The sequence below is a fragment of the Chelonoidis abingdonii genome, chromosome 2, assembly GCF_003597395.2.
Source record: "Chelonoidis abingdonii isolate Lonesome George chromosome 2, CheloAbing_2.0, whole genome shotgun sequence".
NCBI lineage: Eukaryota > Metazoa > Chordata > Testudines > Testudinidae > Chelonoidis > Chelonoidis abingdonii.
In genome coordinates, this window is record NC_133770.1 from 187,277,164 (window position 1) to 187,304,915 (window position 27,752).

The following is a 27,752-nucleotide window of genomic DNA, read 5'->3' on the forward strand; positions in this document are numbered from 1 at the left end:
TCCTGATTACATGAATTAATCCGTTGGCAGAAACTTACTAGTACGGTACATTTGTACTGCCATACTGTATTAGTGATGATGGTTTGTCATTCTTACAGAAGTTGACTCAAGTCAGTTAAGACGTCAGTTATGTGGAGGTAGCCAAGCGGCCATTGAAAGAATGATCCATTTTGGAAGAGAATTGCAGGCAATGAGTGAACAACTAAGGAGAGAATGTGGCAAAAACACAACAAATAAGAAAATGCTAAAGGTATGGCAATATTTTACCTTCGTGTTTTTGGTGACTACACTTCCAAATGGAATTTTGTAATATCTGCTGCATTTACCAAAGCTAGTTTTTTGCCCTTTTTTTTTTCTTCATGAAAATAAGAGCTATTGCAATATTTTTCTGTTCTGAGGAGCATGGCTTCCCATCTTCTGTACAGCAGTTTTATAGTCTGAATATATAAGGTGAACATTACTCTGGCAATAGGGTAAGTGACAAACGTTAAAAATTCTTTTTAAAAAACTCCTAGATTTAAAAATACAAGGCACATAGTCTCTTCCTCAAATACAATAAATCACATAGTTGCCTCCCAGTAAATCTAGAATGTGGACTACATATGTGCCATTTTGAGTTCCGGTAGGGTAAATATTGGACCCAGTGAAGCAGCAGAACACAGAGTGCTCTATCAAGGGAGAATACATGTGTGTGAAATGTTCTCTCTCTTTGGGTGGGTGGGAAGCATAGAGAGAAACTTTTTGTCAGGTTTTTTTTTCCCCTTATTTCTCCATCTGCTTTTTATTGTTACATGAGACTGGTGGAAAATAATTCCCATACAAAAACCATATTGAGTTTTGCTAGCTGAAACAAGCACTGTATTATAAATAGAGTTTTTAAACCTCTTTTGCTCTCCTTGTCACCAAATACTTATCTAAGTCCGTTTCACACACTGAAAATAACTTTTTTAGGTTTTTCTAATATAATGAAGTTGCAGGTTGCTTGGCTAAATGGCATGAGCTGAGTTTTCTTAACTACAGTATTGGGCACATGCCCATATCATAGGGTATCTCTGTATGTTGATTTATTAACAAAGTGCATTTGCAGCCTCTTATGGCAGACAGCTAAATTTTAGTTCTAGATTAGAATGAATGAGAAAAGAGCTTTTATGTCAGTACTAACTGGATCTAGCGTGTGAGTTTTAGATGGAAGATTAGTGTTCAAGTTTTGTTTTCTAACAGGATGCATTCAGTTTACTTGCATATTCGGATCCTTGGAGCAGTCCAGTTGGAAACCAGCTTGATCCAATACAGAGAGAACCTGTGTGCTCTGTACTTAATAGTGCAATACTAGGTAAGTATGTGTGTTTTTTGCTTCTTGGCATGTTTGTTTAGGCAATTGGTGCTTGTAAGCACAAATGACATTGCATTCCCTAAACTTTTGCGAAGGACTGTGTATTCTGCAATAGGTAGAGTTGAATAATCACTGTACCTGAAATAAACTGAGACAAAATCCGCAAACCAGAGTTATGACAGACTTGAGTGGTGAAGACCCTGGCACAACGGACAACCCCAAAACTGAACAGATTACATCAGCCCCGTGAATTACGGACAGTGCATTGCAGAAGAGAAACAACAGAATAAAATTCTGTGATATTGCTTTTGCAATAATTTATCATAAAACCCTGGTATTGGGGTCGAAGTCCTCATTCATGGTTATTAGTGCCATAACTATATTGCTTTGCTTCTCTCAGAGCTGAGAGAGTACCAGAGTATATACGCCTTTAATAGTGAAAGTCAGCAGTTTTTCAGATTATTACAGTACAAGTTGATGATCGCAATGCAGTTATTTCATGTATAGGCAATGCTGCAATATCAGAAGCCATTCTGTGGTAACTTGGTAAATAATGGCTTACGGGCAACCACAGTTCATTATACAGCAAGACTTATCTTTGATAAATATCTAAAACCTCATGCACAAAGGAAATGCAACAGATTAATGATTTCAAACAATTAGTAGTAGTAGTATGAAATGTGCATGTTGCATTATACATACAAACCTACCTAAATCACAGATTCGCAGTTTGTTACTGTATAGTTGAAAGGCTTACAGTGTGTGAAACTGGGTAGATCTGTAATCTGTTCCAGTATGCCAACTCCATTCCTAGTACTGTGTCCTAAAAGTGATTTACATGCTAAATTTTTAAAGATCTATTACACATCTGCATTGTTGAATCTTTTCAGAGACCCACAATCTGCCAAAGCAGCCCCCGCTTGCCCTAGCAATGGGACAGGCTTCACAGTGTCTAGGATTGATGGCGCGTTCGGGAATTGGGTCGTGTGCATTTGCCACAGTGGAAGACTATCTACACTAGCTATGCATTTGAAGATCTCAAGTATGTATTGTGGCATATTCAACATGGAGGTAGATCAGCTTTGCTGACTGGAATTTGGATCTTTTAATTATGTACTAAGGACCGGTCTGTCGCTTTGTTGCTTCCTAGTTTACAGCATGATGCAAATGATTTTCTAACTTAGCGTTAGGAGAAATTTTCCATCTTTAACCTCTTAGACAACTAAGAGTTAAAAGTATCACTGATAATGTCAGACATCCAAATTGACAATTACAAATTCTTTAAATGATTGTTCAAAACAAACCAAAAATCCTACCACTTTGAGGTGGGGCAGAAGAATAGAAAATGTTGTGGATGTGTTAGCATGTGGGTGATGTAAACTTCAAGCAGGATGACTTGCCAACCTCCACCTTCATTATTACATAGTTCAATCAGTGTAACTTGCAAAATGCATAAACACCTGACAGTTTGGATATATAGTGTTGATGGGAAGAAATATTTTTTAATGTGTACTGTAAAACTTGAAATACTCAGGAGCTGAGTGAATATGTTTGTTGCTACTTACAATCCCTATCTGTTGATCTTAGTAGTTTTTGTTTTAACATGGTCTTTTCAACTTTCTTTGTTTAACTACAGACAACTTCTGTTCTAGACTCACCAGTTTAACTGTTGTATAATAACAGTATTACATGTCACAGTGTGGTTACGACCTCTATTTATATAAAAACCAAATATTAGTCAATTTACAGTCTTAATTTAATCTTTGTACACCTTGCATTTTTAAAAGTGCTTAAATGAGTACTATATTGCAATAAAATGTAGTGATATCATAATTAACCAGCCATTAAAAACTTACTTCTACAGATATTAGAAGCATGGATTTGTATGCTACACTGATTCTACTTTCTGTTCTAGCTTTTGAAACTGATGTGAATTGACCACTTTAATTATGTACAGGGCAGAAGCATCAAGTAATTGTAGAAAGTTAATAGCTTAAAGCTCCTTTCTCATGAGCAAAATCCTGCCTGTTATTGCTTGGGATATACTGCAGCTTCCCCAGTCTTTGGGCTCGGGCTAGTTGACTGAATTTTCAGCTGAACATGCCAACAATTTGTGAAGTGCTGTGAGGGAGCCACCACGGAAATGCTTTCAACCTCCTCCTTGTCCTAAAATATAAGATTGAATTTAATCAAACCCAAAGAGCACTGACACTAGATTTCAGAAAAGGAAATGTAAAAAAGATGCTAGTCATCAGACTCTGAATTTTAACTTCTGTACTTATATTAGTCAGCAGGAAAGCTAGTGAGTCACAGAAGGTATCCAAAAGTAAGCAGGGTGACTAAAACTACTGCAGGTAAGGTAGCGTACTAGAAGGGAATATGAAAAGTGAATACTCGGCTTGAAAGCGGCTTCACAGAAAGCCTCTAAGGCAATGCAGTGAGTCAACAGGAATGATCCTGCTAATTCAACCAGGAAAATTAACACACAGCTTCTGTTAACATAGTTCTAGTAAACTAGATGCATAATTTTGCTTGAGACTTACTTTGCCTTTTGTGCTTTAAAACACAGTCTCTTAGTAGATAATGCAGGCGGTGGCAGGAATATTGCCAAGGATTAGCAACTGCCTGAGAGAGACAACAGATCACCTTTCAACATGGCAAAAGGTTAAAGTGCTAGGGCATAAGTGCCCTCCTAACCCTGGTGGTGGAACATTAGATTTGTGAAAAGTTGGTGAGTAGATAATTTGAGGGCTGAGAATCTGGCCCTTTACTTGCCTCAAGTCTGATACAGAGCACTTCTATAGAAAACATTAAACTTGAGCTCACAACCGAGTCTCTGAAGTTGCTGTGTAACTTCATTCTGATGGCTGTTTTATGAAGAACGGGTTCATCACTTGCTTACACTGCAGTCACCTGCTAACAGCTTGCTTCAAATTCCCGATGAATTGCAGATATGAAAATCTGCTCTGGGAGACTAAAAACAGCCATCACCTGAAAAATTAAGTGATTTCCTTGCATAGCCTCAGACCTTTTTCACCTTGCCCGTGTGCTCCTACAGCCTTTTGTTAGTTCAACTGAAATGAAATGAACAAAGGCTGAAGCGGGGGGAATCTGTGGTGGGTATGGTACAGAAGCAATCCTTGCTTTGTAACCTGCAGTAGAAACAACCCTCCAACCTTGTCAAGCTGAAGGTTCATGGAGGCAGTGTGGTAGCATCACAGCTGATTCAAATGTCCTTGAATGGGGCAGACTCCCTTCAAAATAGCAGTTGCACTTGGCCTGGGCACAAGTTGCTGATCACAAGAGCCTTCTAGATGGTGGGCAGCCCGAGCAAGATTCTGCTTGCAGAAAACAACATCAGCCAACAGCTGGAGACACACTTTTGCATAGTAAGAAGATGTACATTATACCATAATTGACAATAAAACCTATTTTAAGTATAAGAACTACATTTTGATAACTTAAGTGCAGGGTGAGTCTAAAGTTTAGTTGTCAGCTAGATACTGATTTCTTAAACCCACCACTGCTGTGATGTCTAAGAGAAATAAAGGTATTTAGTGATGTGGAAAAAAAGTATAAAGTTGCTGAAGGTTAAAAACAGTGGAGGACCAAAAAAGGTGATATATTTTTATTTCAATTAATCCACATTCAGACTACCAAAACATCTCTGGACAAATAAGATGGCTGCTGGCCATAGTTAGTGCATAAAACTTGACATGTTTATGCAGCAATGTCTTTGCAAGAAACAGCCACTTGACCACACACCCATTTTAAAGCAGTTATACCAGTAATTTCTATTTTTAGGATGTTAGCTGTACAGTATTAAAGTGAAAAATACCAACTTTACAAACAGAGAAAGCCAGCATGTTCCTTGGCAAATTTCATTAGAGGGCTTTTTTTTCCTTCATACAGAAGACACCATCTTCATAGACATCCAGCATTTTTTAAAGTGCTTAGCTTTCTGTTTCTTCTCTTTTCCTAAAAGCAAAAAAAAGTAGTATGAAGCTGCAGGTTCTGTGGTATGTCCAGGTAGCTTTCATTTGTAATTATAAGGCTACATAACACTGAGTGCTATTTAGTCTGAAATACTGTAAAATGGAGCCCCTTTTACAGCAAGAGGAGCAATGTGGTAGCATAGAAAATCTTGTGACTTAGCATGTACCAAGGCAGAAGATTTCACTATGCACCAGAATCTTGACATGGCAAAGAATACATCAATAGGAGCACAAATTTTGTCTAAAAGGCAGTTACAACCCCAAAACTGAAGAAAGCAAGTCAGCTCTTAAGCCCCCAGCTGAGTATTTTAAAGCTGTTATTACACACACAAAAACCTTCAATTTCTGTGGCTTGCTTTCTTTGACATTAATTAATGTGCACAAGATAGTACATATTAATTTTTCCTTAACATCTCCAACTTTATTCCATGTAAACTGTTGTTCTGGTCCCAGTGACTCCAACTGCTTCACCCTACTCTAAAATGCCTAGCCGCATGGATAAAAAGGATACTGTTTGCTTTCATCCCTCTTTAAGGGGCTGAAGTAGATGTTTTGGGCTTGTTGATACTAAGACTTTCACACTTAAAATGCCCAAGTTCAGGGCCTCAACATCATCCTTACTGTGAGAACATTATGATTCAAAATATCATGTTGCTAAGCAAACTCCATCCTTTGAACATTCACAAATCAAGAAAACAAATGCTTTGACCAGCACTTAGGAATAGGTTTTATATTCCTATTCTATTATTTTTGGCTTATGTGTATAAAAATGTTCTCAAGAGCTAACTTTCCACATTAATACCTGAAACCATTTTGTTTTGAAGTGGCAGATTCTACCTCACACATTTAATAAACGAAATTTTAGCCCTGCTCCTACAAAGCATTCTCATGACTTCAGTTATAAGCCTATTTAAACAGGTTCAGGGCCCTAGTTTTCAAAATGTTGACTTTTGCCCATAGTAAAACAGTATCAGGCACATTAAAATTGCTGCACCTTGCCACCTACTGTTGTCTTAACCTCTCTGCACTTCACTCATACCTAAATTGTCATGTTCCATACAGCGTATATAGTTTAGCTTTCCCTTCACCAAAAGGCTCTGAAGCACAATATTACAGTATTTAGTTCAGATTTATAAATATTAAACTACACTTTTCCAGACTGTGTACTGTTAGCCAAACCCCTGAATGGCTAGTTTTTGTCCTCCCTTTAGCTGATGAATTTATCATGCTCCCTATTTAAAATGTGCAAAAATACCTAACAAACTATTTCGGATTCATTGCACTTACCCCACGATTTGTTCACAAACTGAACTGCAGCTTTTTTAACTGGACTCTTCTTGTTCGCAAAAGAAAAGAACTGGTTTGCTGAAATAAATGAAAGGAAAAGTTGGTCATGGGGCAGTGATCAAAGAGATACAGAATGACACCTAGAAGAGTTACCTTACCAGTTGTTCGGTTGGTGCCTGGTCCATATAGATGACTCTGTATAAAGTCTTTGGCCATTTTTTGGTGCTGGCTGGTTATATCTTGGTCTTTTAAGCGTACAGCCATATAGCGTCCTTTCAATCTAGTTAAGTAAAAGTTAAAAAATAAAGTCACTGTTGTTTAAAACCCCCAAACAATATATGTACTGGCCAACATCTTGCTACAAGAGATGCTTTTACAGGCTTCTAATTCCTAAACCATGTTCCAATCATGTAATATTTTTTATTATCCCAGCATGGAGAGCTCATACCAGTAAGTCTCTCATACATATCTTTCCACTGAGTTCAACAGCACCAAAAATGATGTCTCTGCCTTTAAAGTTGTGGAAGCTTAAAAATATTCCTGACAAAAGCCAGTACCAACCACTCTCTAGACTCATATCACCAGCTGGATGCTTAGACCATGTCTGAATAATTTTGGTATTTTTTCTGTGGGATCCTTCTCTTTCATTATCCCACTGCTTCCAGCAAGGGAACTTGACTGTGCATGAGGCATCATTTTAGTCCCTCACTACTGTTGTACGGCATGATAGCCAAGTCATATGCATAGTGCAGGAACCTTAACCCTTCTTTTCTATATTTGCAGATGAAATCTGAGATCTCATTGCAGCACTCAGAGTGACTAGGGGAATCCATGCACACAGGCAGGCTTTCCAGGCATAGTTTTCATTGTAGGCTGAAGAGGAATTATCTGTGTTGTGAAGCTCCTGACAAAAGGGAGAAGGAAACTTATAGGATTGTTAAGACAAACAGTACAAACAGCAGTTTTTAGCAAGTTTATCTTAGCCCTCTATTACCAAAAGGCACACATTTCCCTCCACAGCATGTCAACGACATCTACAGTATCAGCCACAGAGCCTCTCTCAATATTCCATCTCTCTATTGCTCCAGATTAAGCATACTGCCTCTATATAAAGACCAACTGCAGCACATTCACATTTCAACAGTTTCATTGTAAAACCTACTCACAGCCACATATTGCTTCAAAAATAGCACAGAGGTGGGAGGTGCTAAAATGCATTGTTCTCAGGAGACCACTTCTGACTTACATCAAAAGGTTGTTAGAGGGGGTTCTGCCCAGAGGTTTTTGGTCAGAAGGAGGAACAATATGGGGTGCATGGAAGTGTGGGGATTCCATAACACAGGGGATGCCAATGCCCTAGTATTAAGACAGAAAGAAAGTATTCCTTTCATTATCAATCAGTGAAAAAACATTCTACTGCAGGAAAGAGAGGTCACTCACTTGGGATGGCCTGTGTCAAACTGACATGACTGAGGGGTAGAAGTTTGATTTCAAAGTAGAGTTCAAGCCCTTCATGATTTTGACCACAGTAACGCTTTAGCTGATCTGGAGATACTTATCATACCTAACAACCTGTTTTTTTCCTTTATTGTCCTGTCTCCTGTTACGTTGTTCATTCTTATTTCGATTTTCACCTAAAAGAGACACAGTACAGTCAAACTATTTCCACACACTGTCAATCCACAGACAGTAAGTTAAACTGATCATAGATGAGCCCTTGAGAAAAACAATGCATAGGTCTTTCTTTGATTGAACCAAACAGTTCCAGAAGCAGCAGCTCATAACAGTAAGAGAGCTGCCTTCAGAACAAGGCCATTCAGGCAGAGTAGAGGACAAAACAGGCTTTGGAGGGCACACCTGTAAATGTGGTATCAGAGCTTAATGACCACCTTCCTGAACAATAAGGGGGTCCAAGGGGGAATCATTGGTACAGCCTGGTCACAGGAAAGGATGAGAGGCAAGAATCAGTGCTACTTAGCAAGAGACAAAATATGACTGCATCAGTATTTAGCACTTCAAGTTTTGCTATAGTGAGCAATAAAGCTGTAGAGTAGAGACATCCTGTAATATTGCACAATGGCTGTGCATAGCCCAGGGAGTCCTAAAATACAGTCCACAGGTGGCTTCATTCCCTGTATCTTAAGAGAATTAATTAAGCACCACCCATGAAGACTGATTTATCAAGAAACCTAAGAGTTCAACTCAATTTGTTTCTAAAGCATTATAGAGATATAAAATTGGGGGTAATGTTTACATAGCTTACAGGAGGTTGTGAAATTATATTTGTAAAACACTTAGATCTGCAGATGAAAGGGGCTACATTGATGTTTTTGTGAGTGTACTGGATTTTGGTTTTGATGGGATGAAAAGTTTCTCCTCTGTTTCTACAGGGCCATGAGAATATGGAACATACATGGCCCTGCTCCAAGAATCAAGGAAGATAACATGTAGGCTGTTTTATGGTTGTGGTCATTTCTGAGAATTACAAAGATGCAAATACAAAGGAATGCCTCCCATTGCTGGGTCACGCAGAAAAACCTGATTGTCTTCTACTGATCCCTCTTTACTTAGGCTGTCCAGCTCTCCAAGCCGCTCTATTCTGAACATTTCTTCAGACAACACCAAGTATTTTAAATCAAGCACTTGCACAGCAGGCCTCTCAAAACAAGAGGACATGGAACTAGGGCCAACACTGATAACTCCAGAAGAACAGAGGGTTAGAGAGGAAATTGGAATTGCTAGGCTGAAGCAACCAGCAATTGTTAAATTCAAGTTTCACTATCACGAGGGATTGCAGCGTCACAGAACAATCTTACTGCAGCTAGTTCTAATACAAAATGGACATGATGTCTGGAACATCATAAAAAGAAAATAATATAAAAAGTTTGTATCTTACCTTGTTCGGTTGTGTCAGACAGGTTATTGTTGCTTAGGAGGGAATGAGAAAGGTTTTTTTTAGAAACATTATTCTTCACATTTAGGAAAGAGCCCATCAGTCTGTGGTTATGTACAGTTATGTACTTTAAATGTCTATAACTCCTTACAATATTTACAGGGTCCTAAATATAATACATACTTTTAAATAATTATTTCTGTATATGATCTTGAGGCTTAAAGATTAGATGGGGACTGGAACAACCTAGGTAACCGTACTAGAACTTTGTCTTTTAGTGCCAGTATGCTGTTGAATGTTCAAAAATACCTTAAATAGTAAGCTACAAAAGCACATGCAAAATCCTGTTAATGCCATAAACCATACTCTTGCAACAACACAGTTCATATATTAATGACATATACAGGACGAAACATGACATTTGGATGTAGCTGATTTGATTGTAACCATATCTGGAAAGATATGCTGAGAATATAATCAGAAAAGTGATTATGAAGAAACCTCTTACTCTTAGACCTGCAGAGACAATACAGTTATAGGAGAGAAATGCATTCTGTTCTTGCCTACCCATCACCAAAGTTCTAACCACAGATCCTTTATTACTGCTGATGGTTTTTTTTGCAAGCCAGAAAATACAGCTCAGTCCTAATAAAGTTAGGGCATTGTTTTGTGTATTAGGGCACACTTATACTTACTTAATCTGTGGTCTTGAAGTTAATTCCTCTAGAACATTTTCAGGAAGTAATTTTCTTTTCTAAAGAAAATTAAGAAAATGCTTTAATGGCTACAACTTTCCTTTTCAAGGCAGTATTTGATGATGGCAAATATGTTATACATATTTTTGAACTTGTCAAAATATGAGTGTCAACAAATATTCAAAGCTTTGGTTAACTTCAACTCTTGGAGAAAAATCAACTCTTGGGGGGAAAAAAGAAGTGGATTATTCTTACAAGCTCCACCAGCAAATTCAGTCCTGTCTACTCTGCTACAAAGAGTACTGCTGTAAGTAGATTGCGCAGATGTTCAAAATATGTTCATGTGGGTCTCTAGGCTCAGCTACTGGTAAGTAGGTCTAATTGGTTCCTAGAGATCAGGGGGCTTAGCTCCTTCTTGATTGAAGAAATAAGTAAGTGGTGGTGGTAGCTACCCAGCCCACCCAACTGTTGAGTTCAAACAGCCACAGATTTTGTAAATCTTGGTACAGTAGACTCTGCTTATTAGCAACCCCTCAGCAGCCAACAAAAAGTTGCCAATAAGGGGAAAGGCAGGTTTGTGAGGCTGCAGCCAGGGAGGCAAGTGCTAGGATGTGCTTTCCCTGCCTGCCCTCTGCAAACCTGCAGAGGGCAGGCAAGGTAGCAGTGCTGCTACCCAAATGGAGTGGGGGCACTGGAGGTCCACGGAGCCGCACGATACCGTTTTCCCCTGCACTCTCCAGGGCTCAATGTGCTATTTGTCCTTGGGTGCAGGCCCCAGCAGGGTGCAACTTGGAGAACACAGAGATGGTACCATGCAGTTCTGGCATCTGGACTGCCGCCCCCATCCCTGCTACTGGCCTGGCCACAGCCTCTCCTCTCCTCCCCTCCCAGCCTGCAGGCCGTTATCGCCTGTGCACTCCCTGTGAGTAGGCCGGTTTGTGTGGCTGCAGCAAGGAAAGGCAAGTCTCAATGCTTCCTTGCCTAGCTGTAGTCCTGCAAGCCTGCCTGTGGTGGGCTCTCAGGGCTGCCTTTCCTGCCTGCAGCCAGGGCCTTGATTTTCACCAAGTGGCATGTGGCTGCTAACAGCCAAATCCCATTCACACTACAGTGGATGGGGTGCGACTGGTTCCTGCAGAGTGGTGATATTAACCAGAAGTCGCTAATACTCTGGCCACATTGAGTGGACTCTGGAGTAAAGGCTCCTCCACTCCCACACTGTCATGGGAGACACTGTCCCCAGGCAGGGGGCCGGTGGCTCATCTTCCAGGCTCCTGGCAGACAAGGACACCACGTGCCTATAGGCTACATTTGTCTAGCAGCAACCAGGCACAAAGTGCAACCTGGCCCGGCCCAAGTGGGCCCTCTTTACCTTCTGCTCTTTGAACAACTCCTCTCGCCGCCGCCGCTTCTCCTTCAGCAGCTCCTTGTCCCTGGGAGGGGGCGAGGGGAAGAGAACATGCAGGTCAGAGCTGGTACAATGTTACAAACTGCTACCATCACAATTTGCTGTCTCTGCCATTCTGCATCTTTGGGTCCAGGGGGTAGCAAGTTGTGGCAAATGTGGGTACACTTGTCACAATCTGCTATCTCTACCTTTCCCCATCCTCTGGTCCAAGGGAAGCAAATTATGATGTATAAGGGTTCACCTTTTGCAATTTGCTTTTCCCATCTTTCAGATTCGGGGGCAGCCAGTTGTGATAATTCAGTCACTATTTCCTACCATTTTGAAATCATTTAAAATAAATAAAATCATTCTACAGAGTTAAACCACAGGGCTAGTGTATGCAAAACCCTGGATGAAGATGGTGTTATTTCTTTATCAGTCTCCTTCCATTGTAATTAGGCCATACAGTTTTTATAGTAAACAAACATTGAATGTACACAAAACACTGAAACTAGTTGAAGGCACAGTAAATAGTATTTTAAATACTAACCAATAAATTGTCAACAAAAGCTCTTAGGCAGAACATCCGCTATTCTTCCATATACAGACACACGCACCACTGTCACATATAAACATGTACTACTCTACTCTGGCACAAACATATGAGTCCATTACTCCCAATCTTATTTCTGAGATATATTCTCAGGTCTTTGCCTCACTGCTAAAACTGAAGTTGCTTGTCCTAACTGTGTTTTTAGCTCACAATAATACCCCCACCGTAGCTACTACAAGTCAAACAAAACAGAAAGGGCTAGATTCACAAAGGGACTTATGCACTGCAATTAGGGATGTAAAATGTTAACTGACCTTAACGGTTAACACCTGGCCAGCCACCCATACCCCAGCCCCTGGCTGCCTGCTCCAGGTCAGACCCCCAGAAATATGGTCTAGATGAAATTACTGTAAGGTGGATGCACAAGTGGTTGAAAGTCCATACACAAAGAATAGCCATAAATGATTCACTATCAAACTGGGCTCCCACAGAAGTGAGTCCTCGGTCTGCTACTATTCAATATTTTCATTAATGAGGGGAGAGCGTATGCTTATAAAATTTGCAGGTGACAGGAAGCTGGGAGGGCTTGCAAGCATTTTGGAGGACAGGATTAGAATTCAAAATGACCATGACAAATTGGAGAACTGGTCTGAATTCAACAAGATGGCAGTCAATAAAGACAAGTGCAAAGTATTTCACTTAGGAATGAAAAAGCAAATGTACAACTACAAAATGGGGGAAAACAGCTATTCAGTATTTCTGAAAAGGAGCAGGGACTTATAGTGGATCACAAATTAAATAAGTCAACAGTGCAATGCAGCTGCAAAAGAGGCTAATATTCTGGGGTGTATTAATGGGAGTGTGGTATGTAAGGCATGAGAGGTAACTGGTTTGCTCTACTTGGCACTGATGAGGCCTCAGATGGACTACTGTATCCAGTTCTGGGCACCACACTTCAAGAAAGATGAGGGCAAACTGGAGAGAGTCCAGAGGAGAGCAACAAAAGTGATAAAACATTTAGAAAACCTGATCTATGAGGAAAGGTTACTAGACATGGTTACTCGAGAAAAAAAGATTGAAGAGGAACCTGATAACAGTCTTCAAATATGTTAAGGGCTGTTACAAAGAGGACTGTGAACAATTGTTCTCCATGCCCACTGAAGGTAGGAAAGAAGTAACGGGTTTCATCTGTAGCAAGGGAGATTTAGGCTAGATATTAGAAAGTTGTTTCTAACTATAAGGATAGTTAAGCTCTGGAACAGGCTTCCAAGGGAGGCTGTGGAATCCCTATCACTGGAAGTTTTCAAGAACAGGTTAGGCAAACAAGTCCAGGATGGTCTAGGTTTCTTCGTTCAGTCTCCGCTCCGGGTTGGACTTGATGACCTCTTAAGGTCCGTTCCATCCTTACATTTCTGTGATTTTATAATGTGCCCAGAATATGTAGTGCACATGCCTTGCTTCTTCAGCTCTTAAGAATGTCAGTATCCTCTTTCTTTTCAAAACATTTTTCAGTGTTCTCAGCAAAATCATCCCTCACAGCAGACATGTGCATGCTCTTGCATTGATCAGACACTGACGTCACAAGGCTCTCTTCAACAGATATTTATAACATGTCCCCCCCTTGAGCTCGTCATAATCTTACTTATGTATGTTTCTGAGCCAGGTGATCGGCCCTGCACTCTACATGTGTGCTGAGACTCAACATCACAATGTTCTAAATGAGCTGAAAATATTTTAGTTACAGCCTAACAGACGTGTCCTCAATTTTTTGTGGATATTACAATAATGGACTTATCACCATAATGTAAGAAAGATGTAAACATATGCGTGTTTAAGTTAAATTTTCCTGCGAGCACATAATTAAAAAAAACATGATTCTATCACGTGTTAGCAAACAGGTAGAGGCCAAAATCAAGAGGATTCTTTACAGTTAAAGCATCTAAAACGCGGATCAATTGGTTAATTATAATAGGATAAAAGTGCCACCACTTTATATGCATTGCTTATAGAGGGGATCACTCTACAGCTAGGCCAACATCCTCTGTGTGTCCAGCAGAATTTCTCATGATGCTATTGGGCTTCAATCTCCTGCTCATGAAAGATGTCCTGACTGATGCAGGAAAGAAAGGAGGAGAGATCACCTTAAATCAGAGGCTCTCCAGCTGTGGTCCGTGGATAGTTCCCTCTAAGGTGCATGCCGAGGCGGCCGCACAAAAGAGAATGAAAGCCCACCCACCTAATTAGTGGAGCCGTGCAGGGGTGGCTCCAGTAATTAGGTGCCTGGGCCCTGGAGAACACACATATGTAAGGTGATGTGGTGGCCTTGGGGGCAAGAAGGGATAGGTGGGAGGGGGCAGTGGGGTGAGAAGAGGGGTTGAGGGGAATTTGGGACATGCAGGGCTGCAGCAGCCAGAGGAAGAAGCAACTTTTTCCAGCTCCAGGGCTGCAGCTGCCAGAGAGAGACGGCCCTCCTTCCCAACCTCAGCTCAGGGGCTGCCACAGCTGGGGAGAGAGGGCACATCCATCGCATTAGAAAGGTAAGACTACAGATATTAAAATGTGAGTTGTCGCCTTTTATTTGTAGAACAAAAAATCATTAATTATTATTGGGGGGCGGGGTTTATATAGCGCTTTTATCCAAAGTGCTTTACAATAGTTCACTAACAGTACAAACAACATTTGAAAAAAATCATAAAGCGGTCCGCCGAGACCCTCAGCAATTTTCAAGTTTCTGCGGGGAAAAAGAAAGGTTGAGAACCACTGGCCTAAATTTTAACCTTAAACAATTTATTGAAATTTTGTCAGATCAAAATTGATACCTGTGGAAATATTGCAAAGGGTTCCCCTACACAGGGCAACAGTCAGAAAGTTGAGTATTCCACGACTTCACTCCTTCTCTTTGGATTTTAAAATAAATAAATAAATAAAAATAAAATAAAATTAGGGATACACCTGGACCATACAGAATCAAGGCCAGGTTAACATTTTGTGGGCCCCCATAGGGGTAGTGAAACATGGTGCAGGGAGGTCAGTCCCCAGAGTGAGGAGCCGGCAATGGGGCATGGCATGGCATGGCATGAGTGACCCTGCTCCGCTCAGAACGAGGGAACTATTTACAAACCAGCAGTTGCCGTTGCCAAATGCACAGTGGTCCGGCCAGCCCTGTGCTGCCAGCATGTCCCTGCCCCTCAAGGGCAGGCCCATGCCATGCCACACAGCTCCCTGGCCCAACACCCCATAGGTGCCGACCCTGTGGGTGATCAGGGGCTGGAACACCCACAGAAAAAAAAATTGTGTGTGCTTGGCACCCAACAGCAACCCCGCTGATCAGATCCTCTCCCTCAGTGCCTCCCGCCTGCCTCTGATCAGCTGTTCAGCAAGGGGCAGGAGGCAGGGTGGAGCAGGAAGAGGAAGGGGCACTCTGGGGAGGGTCCAAAGCAGGAGCAATACTCAAGACAGATTTTTTCCCCAGTTCCCTAAATCACTCTCTCAAGGATTGAGCTCACAACCCTGGGTTTAGCAGGCCAACGCTCAAACTACAGAAAAGGTGGGTGGCAGGGTCTTGGAACAGAGCTGGGATCAAGCACCCATGGGGAAATCAGAAATTCAGCACCTCTGCAACCACTACCTCAGCCCCCCACTGCAAAGCGCCCTGCACAACCCTCCAGGCCCCGACGAGCTCGTGGCGGGCGGAGGGCCAGCCCGCAAGCAGAGCAGGTCGGGGCCCCTTCTGAGCATGGGCCTGGCTCCGTGACACCCCTATAAAGCCAGCACTGTACAGTGGTAAACGTGTAAGGCCTGAGGAGTAACAGTGTTTGGGGGCAGGACTCCTGCACGGCTGCCCTGCCTGCCACGGCCACGTTACTTCTGACCAAAAGGGTCCGGCCGGGGCTCCTGGCCTGTAACCGCTGTGCACTAACTGCCCAGGCAGCTCGCGCATACGGGCAGTGGCGGGAACCGCTGTTAGTCCCTTCACGTCACGCGGGTCTAGCTGCTGGCCCAGGACCGCCCTACACAGACGGGCGCCGCAGCCACCGGCTCAGGCGGGGCCGTTGCAGCTTATTGTGCGCAGGCTCGGGCCAGCGCGTTCTGAGGGGCAACGGTTCCCAGCCCGCAGCCGGGGAGGGGCCGGCAGCAGTTCGTTGTTTTAAGCGACTCCTCGCGCGGGGGAATCCAGGCCCCGGGGCCGGCGCGCGGCGATTCCAGCCAGGTCGGACTGTTACCTCCGCGCGGTCTCCCCGGCGCGTCTCCGCTCGGTCTCCGCCGCGGCTCTCGCCCGCTCGAAGGTCACCTCCTCGGGCGCCTCATCCTCCTCTTCGTCCTCGGACGCGGCGGCCGCGGCCACGGGCGGCTCCGGGGCAGCAGCTTCTCTCTCCAGCATCGCAAGCCGCCCCCGCGTCATCGCCATAGTGTCTGGAGCCGAGGAGTCCCCCCTTTCACCTCTGACCCGGAAGCAGTCGCGGGACCGCCGCGGCAAGACTCGCACTCCGGCTCCCAGCCTGCTCCGCCTAGGCCGCCCACGCGCCGCTCTCGCGCGTTGCAATGGGGGAGAGCCGCTTCCTCGTTCTGCGCAGACCAGCCGCTGCCCCGGGCCGGGGAAGTTCCCGGCAACCAGCGCCACACTGTGCCGCGGCCCCTCCCCCATCCCGACCTACTCCCAGCGCTTAGACGCGCCGCGGTGAACGTGCCCTGAGCCAGGCTGCAGCAGCGCTGCCAGCGGAGCCCACGGCTGGAGCACAGGGAGCGTGTGCACAGCCCCGCCAAAGCCCGCATTAAGTTATGCAAAGACAGACACAAGCCACAGCTCAGCAGTAAAAAGCGACCCGAGGCGCCAGTGACGCTGTTTAATAACATAACCCATAACAAGGTAACAGCTGCTTAAGCAAGAGAAATAACACAAGAAAGCGTGCCGCGCCCTGGTGCAGATGACAAAGCAGCTAGGATGGAAATGGCCCTCGTGCTCTGTGCTTCTATCACTGTCACAAACACAAAGTGCAGCACCAGCATAGACCTTGCCCTGACATAAACGTTCCCATAACTAAAAGTTTTTATTTTGCTTATTTATTTTCAAAGTGCTGAAGTGTTAGCCCCATAAAAAGTTGGTTACTTTCCCTCCTTTCACACAATATCCTTTCAGAAATTTCACCTCTCAAGAAAATGTCAAAGATACATAAGCCTCAAATTGGTTTATAATGGAGTTATTGTAGAGTTCAGATTCATCTAACAGCAACCTCCTCCTACTGTAGCCAGCCCATTTTGGAGTCATTCATGATTGTTTTTATGTTTTCCTTTGACAGAAAAGATTTTATTCCAACATAAACGTGACCTTTTTTTTAAATTTGAAAGTCCAGTATTTTCCCCTATTCCCAACCCTCTCTGCCATCACTGTAACTGAGAATCAGGCTCTCTTTGATTAGTTTCATCCACAGCTGTAGTCTCCTTACAACACTTAGGGTTTCTTCTACAAACATCCATTTCACCTTGTGTGTACTTCTTGATATTCTTAGCAATTTAATTATTTCCCCTCCCTTCCTCAGATGAATGCTCATGAGATTATTTCACTTTTATGGCGAGCAAGCGCTGGAGGCAGGGTGGTACCACAGGGACCTGGGAAATGAAATCTGAAACAGAAATCAGACTGGTTAGGAGAAAAAATGATGAGAGAGATCTTTTCAGTAAGCCACTTATAATACAAAATTACTACCACACCATTTTTGCCCTTTATACACTTTCCTTAATCCAGTTTCTGCAGTTTGTCTAGTCATTTTAAAAGGGTTAATTTTTCTACACAGACTCCAGAGCAAGCGGCACCTGTTGTATCAGCTGTTTAAGCAGCAAATGATTCAACAGGGTGAAGAAGTAAATTGACCTTAATCCTATAGACTTCACATTAGTTTTTGTATTTTCAATAAATTCGCAGTTAAACTAACACTAAAAATAAAACAGGAGAGATTTAATACAATCTGACTGATAGAGAATTATAAACTCTTCGGACCGCCTTCTCTATAAAGTTTAGGCAGATGTTAGAAAAATAGTAAACAAAGAGCTAGGAAATATCATTGACTAATGTTTTCTAGACCAGTGCCCCCCACATTATGGGGGCACCCCCCTAGAGAGTCATGGGGAAAATGTTTCAGAGGAGCACAAGGGGCAGGGAGGTAGCACCATCCAGACCTCGCTCTGCCCCCAGACCAGCTCCACTTGGCACCCAGCCACAGCTCTGCCCCGAAACCAGCTCTAGTCCCAGCTCCACTCCACCCCGTGGTCTGTCCCCCACCCCAGCTCTGCCCTCATTCCCTCTCCACCCTCAGGCCAAAGCCACCTCTAGCCCCAGCTCTGTCAGCTCAAGCTCCTCTGCTGATGAGACCTTGGCTGTGCATTAATGCAAGGGGGCAGGGATGGACAGATTCCATTACTAGTAAGGGGGGCACGACAGTACAAGTTTGGACACCACTGTTCTCGAGACTTAAGAGCATTAAGTTTTATCAGGACAACATAAAATATCATTTAAGTTAATGTTGCTTCCCCCTTCTACCTAACATATGAGCAGTTTTACCTGAACCTATTTGTGGCAGGGGTGGCTTGCATGTTAAATTCTGCAACTGGCACTCCTCTGGCAGATACTTGAGGAGCAAACATAGCAGCAGGATACACCACAGAAGAGGTTCCCACCTGCAGGGGAAAAAAATAGCACCAGACCAGCATTTTAAAAGAAGAATTTAGTAACCTTCAGATATCCTGAGAGACTCTCGACCTGCAGATTTGCTAAAACATCTAATGCATGTTCAACCTTACAATACAAATCTACAAGTATTAATATGGCCTGATTAGCGCAACCTGCTGAAACCTGAGGGATAAGAAGTCTGATGCAGTGCTCCTCGGACTGGAAGGGAGTAAAAAACAGCACCCACGTTTGCTCTTCAGCCCTTCTAATTGACAATGGTATGGTGGTGATCGGTTACAAAGTAAGCCATTTCCAGTCATATGTTGCGGGGGAGGGGGCAAGGGTGTGAAATCACTCAGAAGTACGGCCACTGGCAAGGGAATAAATAAGGGAAATCCTAACAGAAAACAACCTAAAGCAAGTTTAAATATATGAAGGAAAGTAGCCTCCCACGTACCTTTTAGGTGTACTGTGGAGATTAATATTTATAGAGGGATCTGAACTAGGTCTGTCAAGTGATTAAAAAAATTAATCACGATTACTCATGCCATTAATCTCACCGTTAAAAAAAAACAGAATACCATTTATTTAAATAGTTTTGGATGCATTCTACACTTACAAATATATTGTATTCTGTGTTGTAATTGAAATCAAAGTGTACAGTGCTCACTTTATTTTTGATTACAAGTATTTGCACTGTAAAAAACAAAAATAGTATTTTTCAATTCACCTAGTACAAGTACTGTAGTGCAGTCTCTATCATGAAAGTTGTCTTACAAATGTAGAATTATGTAAAACAAAAAAAACCCCTCTGCATTCAAAAATAAAAATGTAAAATTTTAGAGCCTGCAAGTCTCCTCAGTCCTACTTTTTACTCAGCCCAATCGCTCAGAAACAAATTTGTTTACATTTGCAGGAGATAATGCTGCCCACTTGTTTATAAGGTCACCTGAAAGTGAGAACAGGCGTTCTCATGGCACCAGGGTGAAAGTAACTTAAAGGACTTACCAGTATACTGGAGTCCTGAGCAGGGGAACGGGGCCTCAACCTGAAGGGGTGTGGCCTCAATTGCAAGAGGTGGGGCCTTTAAATCCCTGGGCCCTTTAAATCAAGTTTTAAAGGGCCCAGGGCTCCGCTGCAGTAGAGACCCTGGAGTCCTGCTGCTGCTACCTCAGGGCTCTGGCAGCAAGACTCAGGTGGCAATTTAAAGGCCCCGGGGGGCTCCGTATGCTGCCAGGAGCCCAGGCCCTTTAAATTGCCAGCCTGGGGAAGCCAGTCCAGTACGGTGTGTCAGCTGACTCTTGCCAGTACCCCGTACCAGACCATACCGGCTTACTTTCATCTCTACATGGCACTGTTGTAGCTGGCGTCACAAGATATTTACGTGCCAGATGCACTAAAGATTGACATGTCCCTTCATGCTTCAAGCACCATTCCAGGGGACATGCATCTATGCTTATGAGGGGTTCTGCTAAATAACAATCCAAAGCAGTGCAGACCGACATGTTCATTTTCGTTATTTGAGTCACATGCCACCAGCAGAAGGCTGATTTTCTTTTTTGGTGGTTTGGGCTCTGTAGTTTCCGCATTGGAGTGTTGCTCTTTTAAGACTTCTGAAAGCATGCTCCACACCTTGTCCTCTCAGATTTTGGAAGGCACTTCAGATTCTTAAACCTTGGGTCCAGTGCTGCAGCTATCTTTAGAAAGCTCACATTGATACCTTCTTTGCATGAAAGTGTTCTTAAAATGAACAGCATGTGCTGGGTCATCATCCAAGACTACTATAACATGAAATATATGGCAGAATGCCAGTAAAACAGAGCAAGGGACATACAATTCTCCCCCAAGGAGTTCAGTCTCAAAATTTAATTAATGCATTATTTTTTTTAACAAGTATCATCAGCATGGAAGCATGTCCTCTGAATGGTGGTTGAAGCATGAAGGGGCATATGAATGTTTAGCATATCTGGCAGGCAAATACCTTGCAATGCTGGCCACAAAAGTGCCATGTAGAGATGAAAGTAAGCCGGTATGGTCTGGTACGGGGTACTGGCAAGAGTCAGCTGACACACCGTACTGGACTGGCTTCCCCAGGCTGGCAATTTAAAGGGCCTGGGCTCCTGGCAGCATACGGAGCCCCCCGGGGCCTTTAAATTGCCACCTGAGTCTTGCTGCCAGAGCCCTGAGGTAGCAGCAGCAGGACTCCAGGGTCTCTACTGCAGCGGAGCCCTGGGCCCTTTAAAACTTGATTTAAAGGGCCCAGGGATTTAAAGGCCCCACCTCTTGCAATTGAGGCCACACCCCTTCAGGTTGAGGCCCCGTTCCCCTGCTCAGGACTCCAGTATACTGGTAAGTCCTTTAAGTTACTTTCACCCTGGTGCCATGAGAACGCCTGTTCTCACTTTCAGGTGACCTTATAAACAAGTGGGCAGCATTATCTCCTGCAAATGTAAACAAATTTGTTTCTGAGCGATTGGGCTGAGTAAAAAGTAGGACTGAGGAGACTTGCAGGCTCTAAAATTTTACATTTTTATTTTTGAATGCAGAGGGGTTTTTTTTGTTTTACATAATTCTACATTTGTAAGACAACTTTCATGATAGAGACTGCACTACAGTACTTGTACTAGGTGAATTGAAAAATACTATTTTTGTTTTTTACAGTGCAAATACTTGTAATCAAAAATAAAGTGAGCACTGTACACTTTGATTTCAATTACAACACAGAATACAATATATTTGGAAGTGTAGAATGCATCCAAAACTATTTAAATAAATGGTATTCTGTTTTTTTTTAACGGTGAGATTAATGGCATGAGTAATCGTGATTAATTTTTTTAATCACTTGACAGACCTAGTTCAGATCCCTCTATAAATATTAATCTCCACAGTACACCTAAAAGGTACGTGGGAGGCTACTTTCCTTCATATATTTAAACTTGCTTTAGGTTGTTTTCTGTTAGGATTTCCCTTATTTATTCCCTTGCCAGTGGCCGTACTTCTGAGTGATTTCACACCCTTGCCCCCTCCCCCGCAACATATGACTGGAAATGGCTTACTTTGTAACCGATCACCACCATACCATTGTCAAATAACAATATATAAGAAAATGTAGAAAAATATCCAAAATATTAATAAATTTCAGTTGGTATTTATTAACAGTGCGATTAAAACAGCGATTAATCGTGAATCATTTTTTTAATCGCAATTAATTTTGAGTTAATCGCATGAGTTAACTGCGATTAATTGACAGAGCTAATCTGAGCATGTAAAACAGTGAATATATTAAAAGCAAAAGATGAAGTTGCACTTGAAAGAATAATCTATGGTGAAGAGGCAGCTTCGAGGAAACTGTCACTCACCTACCAGCATAGATTGTGCTAACCATTGCAAAGACGTTTCTTCTCTTTTTTTCCACATTTAGTATAAAATAAATGTTAAAATAACCTTAAGTTGAGAAATGTAAACAGATCAGGACACATTCAATTAAAAAAAAAAAAGCTAAAAGTATTTTCAGTACAATAGCTGTCCCTTTCCCTTCCTACAACTTATGGGATTTACGAAACACAGTTTCCTTATGTTTTGAAATATTTTTCTCCCCTTTTAGCTATCTGAAAAATCCATGCAAACGGGAAACTGTTTGGCTCTATATAATCTGACCATTTATAAAGTTCTGTCAAATGCAAAGTTAAAACAAAATAAATATATTTAAAAACTGATGTTAGCTTTTACAACTTCCTAAACAGTTTAGATTAGACGTTAAAAAAAAAAAAAAAAAAAAAAAAATCGTCAAAGTGTGATTTTTTTTTTTTGAAGTTTCCAGTGTTTAAGGAATTCAAAAGTTAAGCAATATTAGCTTGGTCAATGCATAAGTACTTTCAACTACTGCATATGCAGCTAATGTATAACTTTAATATAGATAGTATGTGCTATGTGGCCAAGTTAACACTGCTGAATTTACTTCAACTCAGAAATTCTTCACTGATATGTTTAAAATTATCAAACTTAATGCTCCCGTACATACTAGGATTATTTTTAATGTATTACGTTTCATGAAACTGTCTCACCGGCTGTATCTACATTTCCCATATCTGAGAGATGTGATTTCTTAATTTTCAGCTTGCTTGACTAAATATGAACTAAGGCATTCCTCACCACCAAACAGAGGTCACAGATCTCAAGTTCATTTTCAACCTCTGTAAGAATGTCAGAATTCAGAGTTTCTCCAAACCACACAAACATGGGACGGAGGAGGCCATTGCAGCCTTGCTCTTCACACCTGTGAAAGTTACAATAGAAGGAGATGAATACTCGAAGTGATTTTGAGCCTTGGATTGATTTGTTAAAAATGTTTTAAAATAGATCTATTTTCTATTAACAATAGGTTTGTTCGATCACACTTCGGACAACAATATGTTCAATCTAGGCATAATTAAGGCTAAGATTTAGTCACGGGTATTTTATATAATGTCACGAACAAGGCACGGGCAATAAGCCCAAAAGTCAGGCCTGTGACCTGTCACTTGATTTTACTAAAAAAAACAAACCCTAGCTAAAATTAAGGTGCTGGGGTGTGGGGTGGGGGGGCGGGGGGGAAAGCACTCCAGTGGCTGCTGATGCTCTACAGCAAGGATTCTCAACTTTTTTCTTTTTGAGGGCCCCATCAACATGCTATGAAAACTTCCCTGCCCACCTGTGCCACAATAACTGGTTTTCTGCATATAAGAGCCAGGGCTGGTGTCAGGGGGAGGCAAGCAGGGCAATTGCCTGGGGCTCCACACCACAAGAGCCCTGGCAAAGCTACATTGCTCAGGCTTCAGCTTCAGCCATGGGTGGTGGGACTCTGAGCCCCGGGCTTCAGTCCCATTCGAATGGGCTTCGGTTTTCTGCCCTGGGCCCCAGCAAGTCTAACACTGGCTCTGCTTGGCGGCCTCCCTGAAACCTGCTTGCAGCACCCCAGGAGGCCCCAAGACCCCTGGTTGAGAACCACTGCTCTAGGTAGGGTGACCAGATAGCAACTGTGAAAAAACGGGATGGGGGTGGGGGATAATAGGCACCTACATAAGAAAAATTCCCCAAAACTGGGACTGTCCCTTTAAAAGAGGAGATTACTCACCTGTGCAGTAACTGAGGTTCTTCAAGATGAGTGTCCCTGTGGGTGCTCCACTTGAGGTGTTGGTGCATCCCTACGCCTTCGCTCAGAGATTTTGACAGCAGTACTCGTATCAGTCGCGCACGTGCAGGCCTGCCCCACGCACTGAGCGTGCCTTAATAGTACGCGTGTGCAACCAGTCTCCTCAGTCCCTTCTCTACAACGGAGGCTACCCCAACTCCGAATTAGAGGGGAGGAGGGTGAGTAGTAGAGGGACACTCATCTTGAAGAATGTCAGTTATTGCACAGGTGAGTAACCTCCTCCTCCTCCTCTTCTTCTTCGAGAGACGTCCCTGTGGGGACTCCACTCCAGATGACTTAAAAGCAGTGTATCTCAAGGAGGTAGCGACTTCGGATCTGGTAGGAACGCAGTAGATAGTACAGCTCTGTCCAATCGTGTATCAGAGAGAGTGCCCTGAGTAAGGGCATAATGCTTAACGAATGTGTGTTCAGAAGTCCAAGTGACCGCTTTACAGATGTCAGCCAGAGGAACTTTGAGTTGAAAAGCCATGGAGGTAGCTACGGATGTAGTAGAGCGAGTTCTGATGTCGGCTGGAAGAGTAATCACCTTTATCTGATAGCACAGTCAGATACACTCAGAGATCCAGCTGGAAAGTCTCTGGGTAGAAATAGGTGTGCCTTTCGACTGCTGCAACAGAGACAAAGTCAGGAAGAGTTCCTAAAGGGCCTGGTTCTATCCAAATAGAAGGACAAAGCCCTGCGGACATCTAACATATGCATTGTGGATTCAAAAGAGTTTGCATATGGTTTAGGAAGAAGGTTGGTAGATGTAGCGGTTCATTGATGTGGAATGACGAATGCACCTTTGGAAGAAATTTGAGGTGTAGTCGGAGGGTAACCTTGTCCTTAAAAAATAGCGTGGATGGTGGGTCCGCCATGAGAGCAGCTATTTCTCCTGCGCAAAGAATGTGGTTTTCATGGAGAAGTGTAAGAGGGAGCAAGTGGCTCGGGGCTCGAATGATTGTTGAGCTAAGCAGGTTAATACTAAGTGAAGGTCCAACATAGAGGTAGGAGGTTTAAATGTCCTGGTACAGGGATTAAAAGGAGCCCTTTGAGAAAACACTTGGTGATTGAATGAGCAAAAACAGAGGTATTGTTGATCTTGTCATGCAAAGTTGTAATAGCAGCTAAGTGGACTTTGAAGAATCTGAAAGAGAGGCCAGATTGCTTAAGATCTAATAGGTAGTCAAGTATGAACAGAAAAGATGCATAAGTAGGAGGAATTTGTTTAGTTGAGTACCACTGTGTGAGTCGCTTTCACTTTTGAGGATAGGTGGTGCGAGTAGATTGCGTTCTGATATGTAGGCACTCTTTGAACCTGCTCAGAGCACGCAAGTTCGTTTTGGAAGAACCACGTAGGAACCAAGCTTTGAGGTGAAGCATGGACAGGTTGGGGTGAAGACAATCGACCGGGTTGCTGCAATAGGAGGTTCGGAGTGAGGTGCAATGAAATCAGTGGGCAAATTGACATTCTGGCGAGGAACAGAAACCATGGTTGTCTGGGCCACGACAGGGCAATCAGAATTACCATAGCACAATCTATTCGTATATTTGTCAGAATTCTGTGGAGAACTGATATTGGGGGAAATGCATACAGTAAGTCCTGATCCCATGAGATCATGAACGCATCTCCTAGGGAATGTTTCCCCAGTCCCGGTCTGGAGAAAAATTTGAGACATTTCTTGTTCTTCACAGTTGCGAAGAGGTCTAGGGTTGGTAGCCCCAAATGCAGAATATGTTGCGGATGATCGTCTCGTTTATTGCCCATTCGTGATCCCAGGGAAAGCATATGCTTAATTCGTCTGTGGTGGTATTCATAGCTCCGGGAAGATAGGTGGCTGATATCTGGATGTTGTTCGCAAGGCACCAGTTCCAGAGCTTTATAGCTTCTGTGCAAAGCGAGTGAGAGCAAGCTCCTCCCTGCCTGTTTACACAGAACATGCAGGCGATGTTGTCTGTCATTATTCGAACATGTTGGTTCCGAATCAATGGGAGGAAGTGACGGCAAGCGTTGCATATGGCTCGAAGCTCTAGGACATTTATGTGTAGGGAGGTTTTGGTTGAAGACCATAGCCCTTGAGCTGTGTGGTGGGACATGTGTGCACCTGACCCTGTGAGGGATGCATCAGTAGTCATTATGAGGGATGGAGCATCCTGGAGAAAGGGGACTCCTTAGCAGAGGTTGGAGGGAACTGTCTACCACAGGAGAGAGTCTTTGACTCTGAAAGGTATGGATAGAGGCTTGTTTAGAGCATGTATGTTCAGTCTGTAAACTGTGGTCAACCAAGCTTGGAAGCACCTCATGTATAATCGTGCATTTTTGACCACGAAAGTGCACAAGGCCATGTGACCTAAGAGTTAGACAGTCTCGAGCAGTGACATGAGGATTGTTGCGAAGTTTCGTGGCCAGGACTTTTATGGTGTTGAAATGGTCAGGCGGGAGAGATGCTATTCCCATCTAGGAATCGAGGTGTGCGCCTATGAACTCTAGGTGTTGGGTAGGAGATAAGGTGGATTTGTTTTTGTTTATTTGTAGGTCAACGGACAGGAAGCAAGTAACGGTGAATCGAAGAGCTTTGTCATATGTTGAGGCTTTGAGGAGACAATTATCGAGGTAAGGAAATATTAAGACCCCTTGTTTCCTGAGGTAGGCAGTTACTGTAGCTAGGAGCTTGGAAAAAACATGGGGGGGCAGTGGATAGGCCTAAGGGTAGCACCCTGCATTGAAAATATGTCAAGCCGAAGGTAAAACGAAGGAAACATCTGTGGGCCAGATGTATAGTCACATGAAAAAAGGTGTCCTGTAGGTCGAGGGCTGAAAACCAACTGCCCTGCTCCAGCGCTGGGATTATAGTGGTGAGGGTAACCATTTTGAACTTTTGCTTTTTGATACATTTATTCACACATCTGAGGTCGAGAATTGGTCACCATCCCCCGGTTTTCTTTTCTGTTAAGAAATAATGGGAATAGAAACCCTTCCCTCTGTGTTGTTTGGGCATAACTTCCACTGCTCCCAATTGAAGGAGATGTACTTCTTGGAGGAACAGTTGCTCTTGGGAGGGGTCTCTGAAGAGGGACAGGGAGGGTGAGTGGGTAGGAGGCAAGGATAACAAAGGGATGGAATAGTCAATTGTGACAACATCTATACTCACTTGGTGGTGGTAATGTTCTGCCATTGATGGGAGAATGGTCGTAGGCAGTGTCCAAAAAGAGGGGCAGGTGGTGTAAGCACTGAAGTGGGAATGTTGTTTTCTATACCCAGGACCACGGCTTCAAATCTGTTCATTAGTCAGAGGGGGTTGAGATGCTGCTGAGGAGTTGGGATGGCGGAGCTGCTATCTGCGTCTCTCGTGTTGCTGCTGTTGTTTCTCATGTGATCCATGGAATTGCTGGGTGTATGTAGGGTAGCATGGATGCTGGTAAGGTTGAGATCTATATTGCCGTCTTCTGGTCAAAGGGGTTTGAATTCCTAGGGACCAGAGAGTTGCCCTTGAGTCCTTCATTGAATGAAGTACATCATTCGTCATGGAGGCAAAGAGTTTGTCGCCACTGAAGGGAAGATCTTCAATGGTACTCTGGACCTTTCGAGGAAAGGAAGAGGAGGAGAGCCCTGAACCTCAGCGCATCACCACTGCTATAGCAGTGGCTCTTGCTGCAGTATTGGCTGCATCAAGGGCTGCTTGAAGAGCGGTACAGGAGATGATTTGTCCCTCAGAAACTAGGGCTGTAAATTGTTTATTTTATTCTGAAATGTCGTCAATAAAGTCCATGAATTTAT

General features: G+C 43.1%; 3 protein-coding genes across 5 annotated transcripts in view; 1 reads left to right on the plus strand and 2 right to left on the minus strand.

Moving 5' to 3' along the window:
• RANBP9 (RAN binding protein 9) overlaps positions 1-3,200 on the plus strand; it is a 66,539-nt gene extending 63,339 nt beyond the window's left edge. Inside the window, 3 exon segments of the mRNA XM_075062014.1 lie at positions 99-250; positions 1,222-1,333; positions 2,224-3,200. Of these exon segments, the coding sequence (XP_074918115.1) occupies positions 99-250; positions 1,222-1,333; positions 2,224-2,354 (395 nt within the window). The 3' untranslated portion in view covers positions 2,355-3,200.
• Positions 3,201-4,946: 1,746 nt separating this feature from the next.
• NOL7 (nucleolar protein 7) lies at positions 4,947-16,593 on the minus strand. Its single transcript, XM_032776953.2, has 8 exons — positions 16,364-16,593; positions 11,573-11,633; positions 10,204-10,262; positions 9,512-9,543; positions 8,180-8,249; positions 6,774-6,895; positions 6,616-6,693; positions 4,947-5,311 (listed from the first exon to the last, which is right to left on the minus strand). The coding sequence occupies exons 1-8, from the start codon at positions 16,546-16,548 to the stop codon at positions 5,238-5,240; spliced, it is 681 nt and encodes a 226-aa protein (XP_032632844.1). The 5' UTR covers positions 16,549-16,593; the 3' UTR covers positions 4,947-5,237.
• Positions 16,594-16,947: 354 nt separating this feature from the next.
• Positions 16,948-27,752, minus strand: part of SIRT5 (sirtuin 5) — a 31,401-nt gene continuing 20,596 nt past the window's right edge. For all 3 annotated transcript variants that reach the window (XM_032776949.2, XM_032776950.2, XM_075062858.1), the window contains 3 exons: positions 22,957-23,080; positions 18,697-18,812; positions 16,948-17,761 (listed from right to left, as the gene is read on the minus strand). In XM_032776949.2, the coding sequence (XP_032632840.1) occupies positions 17,686-17,761; positions 18,697-18,812; positions 22,957-23,080 (316 nt within the window). In that variant the 3' untranslated portion in view covers positions 16,948-17,685. The remainder of the gene's footprint in view (positions 17,762-18,696; positions 18,813-22,956; positions 23,081-27,752) is intronic.